The sequence below is a fragment of the Mesoplodon mirus genome (assembly GCF_964341445.2).
Source record: "Mesoplodon mirus genome assembly, chromosome: 8".
NCBI lineage: Eukaryota > Metazoa > Chordata > Mammalia > Artiodactyla > Ziphiidae > Mesoplodon > Mesoplodon mirus.
The window spans coordinates 39,650,792-39,662,904 of record NC_138984.1 but is presented as its reverse complement, the minus strand read 5'-3'; the positions used below and the strand labels follow the sequence as shown (position 1 = coordinate 39,662,904).

Sequence of the window (12,113 nt, the reverse complement as noted above, 5' to 3'; positions counted from 1 at the left end):
CAGTGCTTAACATTTAGTAGACACTATATGTATACACACCCACACATTTGTTGAATAAATTTAACAAATGAGACTCTTTACTTGGAAAAAAGAATTTTAACAGGTGTTAGTGCTATTTTTTACCCAAACTGACAAGATACTCAACTATTCAATCTATCAGTACAGGAAAGCCTCCCTATTTGGAGATTCCAAGTCAAGGGGGTTTCATCCTTGTTGCGTGCCTGTCAAGGGATTCACCTCTTTCTTGTTCTTACTCAGTCTCATCTGATTCATCCTGCCTCTTGCCATGACAGATAACTGTGTACCCTATATTATATATTATTATGATATGTCATTATAAAGAATAAGTGCCAAAGAACTCTCACTGTCTGACTGAGACATCCTCTCACTAGTGTAATCACAGCAAATGACAAAGCGTGGCAAAGTGACGTGCCTTTTGGACAGAATGGAAGCCACTCTCTGAAAAATGTCACATTCAAACCAATGCTCTTAAAATAGGTAATTTGTAAGGACTTCTAGCTCATCCTATAAAACCTCACTGTGTAAAACCTCAGCTACTTCAGAGAGTTGCAGTCTACAAAACACATAAGAAAACTCAGTATTTTTCAAGACATATCAATTACTTGATAGAAAGTAATAATCAGATCAAAAATATATTTAGATGCTAATAGCCAATACACTAATATGTAGTAACATATTTATTTAATAAAGCAAATCCCTAAGTATCAGGCAATGCTTTTAATAAACTTATGTAGAAACATTTCATAATTCTGATATTTTATGAATTCATGCTGGACTTCCTTCCAGTACATATGGAATCCATGACAGGCAGTACTCTATGTGTCCAGTTCTTTAAAAGACTGAATGAAAAGCCAGCAAGTTAACAGGAGTTTCAAGCACTGATTAAGGTTTTATTTCTCCTTGATCATTCTTACTGGTATACATAAATTGACACTCTGCCAAGGGTCACAGATATTATGTACATTATATGATTATACTTAAATAAACTAAATTATAGGTATATTTCCAATGAGAGTTAATTCTCACTCTTCATAATTTTTCATTTTCTATCAATCTTAAAAATAATTTTTTAAAACTTCCCAAAGAATATTATCTCTACTAGAAGCAAGAATTGCTATCCTTAAAAATAACTGTGATTTCCCAGTTTTATCTAATTAAACCAGGCTGCTAGAATTTCAGCCCAATATTTCTGCTTCATGTGGTCTGGTTCAGCCATTGCCTCTGATGGCCACAGAATTAGAATCCATTAGAATCTCTTAATTTCAGGTTTTGAAGGTGGCTTAGAGGTCATCGGTCTAAAGACTTTATTTCTCAGATGAGGAAACTAATGCCTGAAAAAATTCTGACTTGCCAGAATAGAACAGTTAATTAGCTGCAAGGTGAATAGGAATGAGCAACCTTCCCCAGTTAGCTAGACTAGTATTCCATCACTGCCAGTCCTTAAAGTGTTGCAGAGCTCAAATCCCAGCTCCACCCCTGGCTTGCTAGCCTCAGATTTCTCATCTCCAAAATGGGTATAATCACATTATTCACCTCTCAGAGTTGCTGGGAAGGCTACGTGAGCTGATGAGTGTAATTTACTTAGCTCCTGACATAGAATAGGGCCTCGTCCTCTCTTTTGTTTACTTTGGTTTTACTACTGCTGCTACCACTACTACAACTACTGTTATCACTGCTACTGCTGCTACTACCACTACTATTATCGTACGTTCATAATGTCCTCCTAAAACGAACAAGATGCCCCCCCAGTGCCACCTGAGAGCACCAGCGTTCCTCGGTTTGCTGGCCCTTACCATGTGAAAATATATACACCATTGTATCACGAGGGATGGAGGCATGTTACGATTTCTTAACTACTTGATTCACAGCTTACAAAAAGTTCACAGAAAGAAAACAAACGTCAAATCACATTTTAAAATTCCCTCAACGGGCTTCCCTGGTGGCGCAGTGGTTGAGAGTCCGCCTGCCAGTGCAGGGGACGCGGGTTCGTGCCCCGGTCTGGGAGGATCCCACATGCCGCGGAGCGGCTGGGCCCGTGAGCCACAACTACTGAGCCTGCGCATCTGGAGCCTGTGCTCTGCAACGAGAGGTCGCGATAGTGAGAGGCCCGTGCACCGCGATGAAGAGTGGCCCCCGCTCGCCACAACTGGAGAAAGCCCTCGCACAGAAACCAAGACCCAACACAGCAATAAATAAATAAATAAATAAATTTAAAATTCTCTCAACAAGTAATTTCTAGTTGTCTGAACGAACATATATGTCTTAGAGCTCCACTATAACACATTCTCAGAGTCTAGGCTGTGTTTTAAAGGGCCCTAAAATAAGGTAGTTTTGGTGTCTCAGGAATAACATATTCTCTGGATGGGGTTAATCAGGATCAGGAGGCGTCAACCTGACACGAAGATCTTGCTCTAGAGAGGGATTTTTATAGCAAGATTTCAATATCTCAAAAACAACTGAGCACTGTGACATTTGACACTGAAATGGTAATAATGGTAGGTACATCGTGGAAAAAATAGATAACCCAAAAAAGGTGTATAATTAAAATAAAGTGCTTTCTGCCCTGCACATTTCAATAAGTATATGAGCACTTTCTTTTTTTTTTTTTTTTTTTTTTTTTTGTGGTACGCGGGCCTCTCACTGCTGTGGCCTCTCCCGCTGTGGAGCACAGGCTCCGGACGCGCAGGTTCAGCGGCCATGGCTCACGGGCCCAGCCGCTCCGTGGCATAGAGCACTTTCCTTTTTAAAAGAATTATGTTACCACTTCTTATCAGTAAGAAAAGTCCTCGGACTTCAAAGTATCATTTCAGTTGCTTCAGTAGGAACTAATCCCAACAAGACCCCTAGGTGTGAGGGCTGATTACCCGATGGCTTGCCGCTCCAAAAGCCTCTGGACTGGAATGGTTAGTTTCCCCAGAAAACGCTTGATGATAGGACGGCTCTTGGCAAATTTGTCTTTAATTTCAATTTCTAAGACATCAGTAAGGAGTGCGAAAAAGGAATATTTCTGAAAACAAAACATAACATGTTGAGGCAAAAAAAGAGATAAATATGAAATTATGTATATCAGTTTATTATTATAGAAAATAGTATCTCTTAAATCCTAACGACACACAGAGTCCACATTGCTAGAAAAATCTGCAGCTATTGTCAATCCTTTATTCACTCAGAATCATTAACATTCACAAAGACTAAAAAGCAACAGCTAGGATCTGTATGACAAAGGAAGCCCCTTTGATCATCCAACCCTTCCTGGTTCAACAGTTTTAGGAGATGCTATCAAATATTAAACTATGCACAATACAATTTTAGTGCTCACTACATTTAACGTATCTTAATTCTTTAATACTTAATATCTTGTTATAGAGTGGCTTCGACTTAACTGATACATTTGATTAACAGCAATTTTAATTCCTGATCCCATGGTATTTTCGAAGTTACACATAATAGGTTAAAATACTCCTTCACTTAGTGGTTAAAGTAGGAACATCTAAAGGATATGATGGTTTCCCTGGTTTATATTAAAATAAAACAATGCTTAAATGGAAGTTACTTAATTTAAAAGGCACACAGGGACATTTCTTCTGGGAGAGAAAAATAAAGTATGAAGTTAAGATAAGATGTGTTGTTTTAAGAATGCCATTGGAGAAAACTGGATTGGATATTAATAAGGATATAAAATAAAAATAAAGAGCTTTACTCATTTACAAAGACTTTCACATATATTACAAAGATAAAATTTTCTTTTTAATGATGAGGCTTTCAGGAAAAGTAAGTGATGGAGCCAGGAATCTAACCTGAACCATTTCTCTCCTTCCCTGGCAGTATCCAGGCAACCACAGTGATATAAATAGTGCCAGCCAGCTTTACACTTAGGGGTCACTAAATTTATTTAGTCATAACAATTTAATTTCACCAAAGGGCCGTAAAGTTCAGTCATTTTCTTAATGGAAAAAGCACTTGTTTAGAATAAGGGAGCAGAGTTTAAGCACTACTAGCCTCTGAATAGTTAGTTACATAAACATTTTAAGCTTCTGTTTCTTAATCACACAAATGGAGAGATGATAATCTCATCCCTTACACCCCCCCCCAATCAGGCTTGTACTGGTAACATGCTTAAAAACATGGTTAAAAGCAATCTACAGATTCAATGCAATCCCTATCAAATTACCAATGGCAGTTTTTATAGAACTAGAACAAAAAATCTTAAAATTTGTATGGAGACACAAAAGACCCCGAATAGCCAAAGCAGTCTTGAGGGAAAAAAACGGAGCTGGAGGAATCAAACTCCCTGACTTCAGACTATACTACAAAGCTACAGTAATCAAGAAAATATGGTACTGGCACAAAAACAGAAACATAGATCAATGGAACAAGATAGAAAGCCCAGAGATAAACCCATGCACCTATGGTCAACTAATCTATGACAAAGGAGGCAAGGATATACCATGGAGAAAAGACACTCTCTTCAATAAGCGGTGCTGGGAAAACTGGACAGCTACACGTAAAAGAATGAAATTAGAACACTCCCTAACACCATACACAAAAATAAACTCAAAATGGACTCGAGACCTAAATATAAGACTGGACACTCTAAAACTCTTAGAGGAAAACATAGGAAGAACACTCTTTGACATAAATCACAGCAAGATCTTTTCTGATCCACCTCCTAGAGTAACGGAAATAAAAACAAAAATAAACTAATGGGACCTAATGAAACTTAAATGCTTTTGCACAGCAAAGGAAACCATAAACAAGACGAAAAGACAACCCTCAGAATGGGAGAAAATATTTGCAAACGAATCATCGGACAAAGGATTAATCTCCAAAATATATAAACAGCTCATGCAGCTCAATATTGAAGAAACAAACAACCCAATCCAAAAATGGGCAGAAGACCTAAATAGACATTTCTCCAAAGAAGACATACAGATGGCCAAGAAGCACATGAAAAGCTGCTCAACATCACTAATCATTAGAGAAATGCAAATCAAAACTACAATGAGGTATCACCTTAAACCAGTCAGAATGGGCATCATCAGAAAACCTACAAACAACAAATGCTGGAGAGGATGTGGAGAAAAGGGAACCCTCTTGCACTGTTGGTGGGAATGTAAATTGATACAGCCACTATGGAGAACAGTATGGAGGTTCCTTAGAAAACTATAAATAGAACTACCACACGACCCAGCAATCCCACTACTGGGCATATACCCTGAGAAAACCATAATTCAAAAAGACACATGCACCCCAATGTTCATTGCAGCACTATTTACAATAGCCAGGTCATGGAAGTAACCTAAATGCCCATTGACAGACAAATGTATAAAGAAGTTGTAGTACATATATACAATGGAATATTACTCAGCCATAAAAAGGAACGAAATTGAGTCATTTGTTGAGACATGGATGGATCTAGAGACTGTCATATGGAGTGAAGTAAGTCAGAAAGAGAAAAACAAATATTGTATATTAACGCATATATGTGGAACCTAGAAAAATGGTACAGATGAACCGGTTTACAGGGCAGAAATTGAGACACAGATGTAGAGAACAAACGTATGGACACCAAGGGGGGAAAGCCGCGGGGGGTGGGGATGGTGGTGTGATGAATTGGGAGATTGGGATTGACATGTATACACTGATGTGTATAAAATCGATGACTAATAAGAACCTGCTGTATAAAAAAATTAAATTAAAAAATTAAAAAAAAGAATGTTAGGGAAATAAAGTTATTGCTAGTATCATTACTATATCCACCATGTGCCTTCTAAGTGTTCATCTTGAGATAACGTTTTATGTCTTCTAGGCTTCTAATGTATTAAATTAAGTGGTATGCCTTTAAAAGTTATTCACTATTTGGGGACAGTAAGTAGTTTTTCAAACCAGGAATAAGAAAACATGTAGCATTTATCCACTTAAATAACCATAAAAACTGCCCAGGAGAAACATCCTGCTGCACTGGCAAGTCTCAAATAGCCACATTTTTTCTCCATTTGGTTTTAGATCCCCTGAAGTATCTCCTTCTCCAATGAAATACTCGTTCAACATTGTTAGAACATATTATTGTCACTAAACATTTAGGGAGTGATTTAATTAACTGTGCAACTCCCATGCCAATACAGGTTTGTCTAGAAGCACTCATTAATGCTAGTATATGAAATGTGTCTTGGTTCCCTGAAAAATGGTGGGAGAACTCACACTTTGCTCCCTAGAAAAGAAGCAATGTCTCTGTTCATTCTTTGACTTTAAATAGTTCCAGCGGGAAAACCCTGGGCTTGATTTCACTGATATGATGCACTATGATGACTGGTAATGTATTGTAACTGTGAGAGAGTCTGAAATACCATCAACACAATCTGCCTTGCCTCAGGATGACGACTCCTTGAATGGTTCATGTAAGTGACCAAAATCTATAATGGAAATCCAAAAACCATTTGCCAGACAGTAAGGAGAGAAATTCCCTTAATCTGTACTGAGTATATGCTAGAACAAAATATCAAAATTTTAAATAAAAATGGGATCAGTATTACTGACTTTTCCTTCTGCCTCAGGCTCCCATATAGCACTGTTACTGATGCTGCCCTTAGAGAATTTTGATATTTTGTTCATCATGAATTTTTGCCTTGATTTTGATTTTTTTAAAATATTGCATTGAAATATTAATTTTGATCACTGAGTCTTTTGGACCCTATAAATCATGCACCTGAAGGAAGTGCCTCACTTGATTTACCCTAGACCCAGCCCTGGTTAGAAGGGAATATCTCATTTTCATTGTACCTTTTTCTAACAGAACCTCTAGACACCTCAACCATCTTGCCCACACCCATAAGCAGCTCAATGATACAGAGTCCAGTGGAAAGAGACGGAGTTGGCCAGATTCCTAACTGTCAAGTAGAAGGCCACGTACTATCATCTTACCTCTCGGTGCCAAATTGGATTTGTGGTGTTACTGATGATAGTAGACCTCCTCTCCTGCCCATGGTGGGCACAGGTGGGGAAACTGCTCTTCTTCCCTGGCTGAATCGACATCTTAAGATAAGGGTCAGGATTGAAGAACATCCCTTTCTTTAGCCCAACTGCCCGAAGATCTTTAAAGAAAGAAAGAGAGGAGGAAGGAGGGAGGGAAAGAGAGAGGGAGAGGAGAGGGACAGAAGGAGAGAAGATTCATGTATCTTGATTAGAACAAGCAGCTCAACGACAATTTGTTCTTAAATAATCACACAGGAAGCTCTAAACAGAAACTATTTGGTAAAACAACAAAGTTATTCATACTATGATTGCTTAGGTAAGTGGGAACAAGTGGGTTATGACTAGTTCCAGCAGAAAGTCTCCTAACAGGCTGCAAAATGAAGCCAAACTTTTACTACCACCTTATACACCTAAAATGACTTTTCCTTGGAAACGTCTTGATCCTAACATGTACATCTTCACCACCTTTTTCTATGTGGCTTGGCAGCTAGCATTTCACACAATCTCTTGAGAGAAACCCTTAGTAAATAGTGTATTAAAAAAGAAAACCAGGCTTCCCTGGTGGTGCAGTGGTTGAGAGTCCGCCTGCCAATGCAGGGGACACGGGTTCGCGCCCCGGTCTGGGAAGACCCCACATGCTGCGGAGTGGCTGGACCCATGAGCCATGGCCGCTAAGCCTGCGCGTCTGGAGCCTGTGCTCCACAACGGGAGAGGCCACAACAGTGAGAGGCCCGCGTACAGCAAAAAAAGAAAAAGAAAACTAATACGTTCCTTCATGAGAGAAAAGTGGATCTTCTATATACACATATGAGATGCACTGACTTAAGTTTAATTGGGGATGAAACTTAAGAGCACACATTCAGTTATGCCATATTTAAAACGTCATACATATTCTACAAATGAAATGAATGTTAGGGGAAATAAAAGGAGACCAGAAATATTTCTAAACTTTGAATGCTATCTGCTATATTAAATAATTGTAAGGTTATTTTTTCAATAGGCTGTTAAGTAAATTATATATTTGATGAATGTCCCATAACTCATCTTAGAGTCACCACTTGTTATTTCATACTATGCGAGCTGCTAAAAGTTCTGGCTAAAGTCTGGTTAGTGAAGAGACTAAAACTTTTAAAAATGGTCAAGCTGAGGGACACAAAAATGTCAGGAAATAAAGCTGGCTTCACTGGATCCTCAATGCCTTTCTGAGAATATCAGTTTGAATAAGGTTGCCCTGAGAGCTAAGTGATCTTGAAAGCTTCCGGGAGAATAGACAGCTTCTAGGTAACTTTATGCAGTTATGATCAGTGTAGGGAAGTCCTCACCACTGGTTCAGAAAAAAATTCTGTGGATGGCCTCTGAATCCTCAAAGACCTTTGGATTACCCAAATGAGCTGGGGAAGAGACCCTACAGAGTAACCCCACATTTTAGGAGGTCACCAGGGTCATCCTACTCAAGCCCATTCCTGAAACACAAAGTCTTTCTTAGAAGGACAGAATTGGCCTGGGGTTGCCCATAGAACCATACTCCCTGGAGGAGGTTCCCAATGACCAACAAGAACTTGTGGCCTAGGGGCTTCCCTGGTGGCGCAGTGGTTGAGAGTCTGCCTGCTGATGCGGGGGACATGGGTTCGTGCCCCGGTCCGGGAGGATCCCACATGCTGTGGAGTGGCTAGGCCTGTGAGCCATGGCCGTTGAGCCTGCGTGTCCGGAGCCTGTGCTCTGCAACGGAAGAGGCCACAACAGTGAGACGCCCGCGTACCGCAAAAAAAAAACAAACAAAAACAACTTGTGGACTAGATAACATGTGATGAAAACAGACCAGGACTGTCTAATGACTCATAACTGGCAGTAGCGGGAGACAGTCTAATATATCAGAAAAGATTTAAAAATTCAAGCAAGAGGACCTTATGTTAAGAACGCTGCATCAAATATAGTAAGATCTTTGATCTAAAAGCCAGTGGCAGAAGGGAAAGATGAGTAAAGAACTAGACAAGCACTTCAGAGAAGCTGCTGTAATCTCATTAGCTTCACAGTCCCCATCCCTGGCACTTCCTAAACTATGGAGTCATTATTAATACAGCATTTGCATTTTACTGTCAATTTAATAATGCTACATGTTGTCACTTGGCTTTATTTAGCATTAAACAGCTTTGAGAGAAAATGCAATTTACATATTTATTTTCTTACCTTTCTTGATTGTGCTCGCCTCAGACTCAGACAAGAGAATGACATTCTTTAGATATTAAATCTACTTCTCAAGAAGGGATTTCTTTGCAGTAAACAAGGAGTAACATGTACAGAAATGGCTGCCATGACGTCTGACAGACCTAAATTATTCATGCAAAACATTCCTTTGAAGAAAAAGCATCCACCAGAAGATTAAGCCACAGCGAAGAAAGATGTCACTATTAACCCTTTTCCACAAGGGACATCGTACAAATAAATACAATAAACTACCAATTATTTGTACTCTGATTATTCAGTTCACTTTATCCATCTCTTGCCTCTCTCTTTTATCTTTTATATATTTTATTGTTCATAAATATCCACATCACCTAATAGACTAAAGAAGGACTCAAAGTCACAAAGGTATGACAGGTTAAATATCTTTCTTACTTGGAGAAAAGGTTTAAGATAGTCACCAAAAAACAGTTTTTTGGGGCTTCCCTGGTGGCACAGTGGTTGGGAGTCCACCTGCTGATGCAGGGGACACGGGTTCGTGCCCCAGTCTGGGAAGATCCCACATGCCACGGAGCGGCTGGGCCCGTGAGCCATGGCCGCTGGGCCTGCACGTCCGGAGCCTGTGCTCCGCAACGGGGGAGGCCACAACAGTGAGAGGCCCACGTACCACAAAAAAAAACCTAACAGTTTTTTTGTTTTAGCAGAGTTCAATTATTTGTGTCCCTACTTATCCATAGGTAATCAAGAGTAGAACATTTGCAGACATTCTACAGTGCTTAAATGCGCTCCATAAATATTATCATCCACTGTCAATATGCTACAACCAGATGAATTTTTTAGAATTACCGTTATAAAGTTGCTTTCATCTTCTATAATTTTTAGCCATTTCTATACATCATCTGCAAATAGCTGATTACATGGTAAGAAATAAAGCAGATTTTAGGTAGCGAGCCTCCATGTGTATTGAGGTGGATGTTAGAAAAAGTTGTATATATATAAAAAAGCATTTGGCTGTGCCCCAAAGCTTATTTCCTACTTTTTAGGAAAATGTCCTGAGATTTTCAACTTCTACGTGGTCATTCTCCCATGGTGGGTTAATTAACATCCCCTCTGGAGTCAAAATCAATATGTGTGTGCCATATTTAGAGTGATATTGATCATTTGAAAGCTTAGGGCAATGCTTCTAAACTAAGAAAACCGTGGTATGGACAAACTAAGTTTTCTGAGCCATGGAGGTTGGCCAATTGTTCCATATCTATAAACGAAGAAATCTATAACCAATTTCTCTTCCTGCAACCACCCCAGAACTGTGAAGATCTAAAGCACAGGTAGCCAACTGAAGTGCTTTCAAAAGAGAGACAGATAAGGGGGGTGGGGAGTAGTATCACAGGCAGTGGTAGTAAGTGCTTTTCTAAAAATCTAGATATTTTTTAAAACCTGAGGGTTCCAACCCAAATATATTTATTGGCCAAATTTGAACCAGTTTACAGCCTCTGAGATTTGCCAGAGAACCAGAGCAAAATGGTTTTCATGGTAAGTAACCTGTATGGCAGGGGAAGGGGAGGAGAAGGAACATGCTAGAACAGACACAGATAGGCTGTGGGCCAGCAATGAACTAATGTGCACACTTCCATTATATGTGATATTCATGCATCATGGACTTGTGTTTTCAAGATCAGCCTTCTAACCCTCACTCTTGAAAATTTCTATTTTCATTCATAAAATTTTTTTGCAGCCAAGAAAAAGTGAATCTAATTTAAATTTCAGAAGCACTACAACAATGGAAAAATGAAAACAAAACATCTTACAGTGATAGGCATCTGTTAGACTTGATTTTACATGTATTGTAGTATGGTCATCTGTTTTAAAAGTCCATTTCAAATACTGATTTTCTTAGAGTATTCTTGACTTTATGACTGCCGATTAATATTTTTGAATCAGTGGCTTTGAAACTTTTTTTGACAGTGATCTATGTATGAAATACATTTATCTTGAAACCCATTATACACATACATAGGTGTGTATATTTTTGTGTGTGAAATTTTCAGTTTGTATAAACTGGTGTTCTATGAAAAACATTTCCCTTTGGTGGTTAAACTCTGACTTTTTTCTATTCTTTTTTTAATTGCTAGTTTCAACTAAATTAATCTTAGAAATCACCAATGAGTTCCAACTCACAACCTGAGAAGCAGTGCTTCAGTTGTATGATAAATATACAAAAAATAAGAATATTTTACTAACCAGAAAATAAACAACAAAAAAATTGTCTTATCCACTTTTCAATTCTTTATATGTATTCCTTTACAGAAATAGGAGTATCCCTTGGCTTTTTTTCGCCAGTCTCCAAATTTTTCCTTTCTCTAGATGAGGCAAGCACAAATTGTTTTCAGTTATCTAAGCTCTACAGTGGGTTTAGCACATGTTACATTACAGTTTTTTTTAAGTAAGTATACATAGTTATGGTCTTTTCATCACAAGACAACTTGCTAGAAGCTTTCTGAGTTTATATTAATAATGTAATTTTTCATGGTAAGAGATATACTTGAATTTCCAGAAGTGTTACCAAAAAAAAAAAAAAGAAAAAACTTGCTCATATATCATAGGTGAGAGTGTAGAAAGAAGTGACTATTTGTGCCTTTGAAATTACACACTTTCCAACTGGACGTCATGTTTAAAGACATCCTTACCAGACAACGTAAAGCTAACGAGTTTTCGAGAATGCTGACTTCCTGAAGCACCTCCTTCCATGCCTTCTGCCCCCATCTGCAGAGAAAAAACACATATGTGAAGTTTCACAGGAATATGGTACCTCTCAACTTTTTTAGGGAAGCACATATATTTGCAAATATGATTTTTGTATCAATGTATTGTATATGCCTTTTCATATGCTACAAATCTTGGAAGTGAGACATAAATACAGATTCTCAGAGACTAGAGGA

General features: G+C 38.5%; 1 protein-coding gene across 9 annotated transcripts in view; it reads right to left on the bottom strand.

Annotated features, from left to right (window-relative positions):
• The window catches only part of HECW2 (HECT, C2 and WW domain containing E3 ubiquitin protein ligase 2), a 415,178-nt gene that overhangs the window by 138,424 nt on the left and 264,641 nt on the right, over nt 1–12,113 (bottom strand). For all 9 annotated transcript variants that reach the window (XM_082629938.1, XM_082629942.1, XM_082629944.1 and 6 more), the window contains 3 exons: nt 11,862–11,937; nt 6,943–7,112; nt 2,886–3,028 (listed from right to left, as the gene is read on the bottom strand). In XM_082629938.1, the coding sequence (XP_082486064.1) occupies nt 2,886–3,028; nt 6,943–7,112; nt 11,862–11,937 (389 nt within the window). The remainder of the gene's footprint in view (nt 1–2,885; nt 3,029–6,942; nt 7,113–11,861; nt 11,938–12,113) is intronic.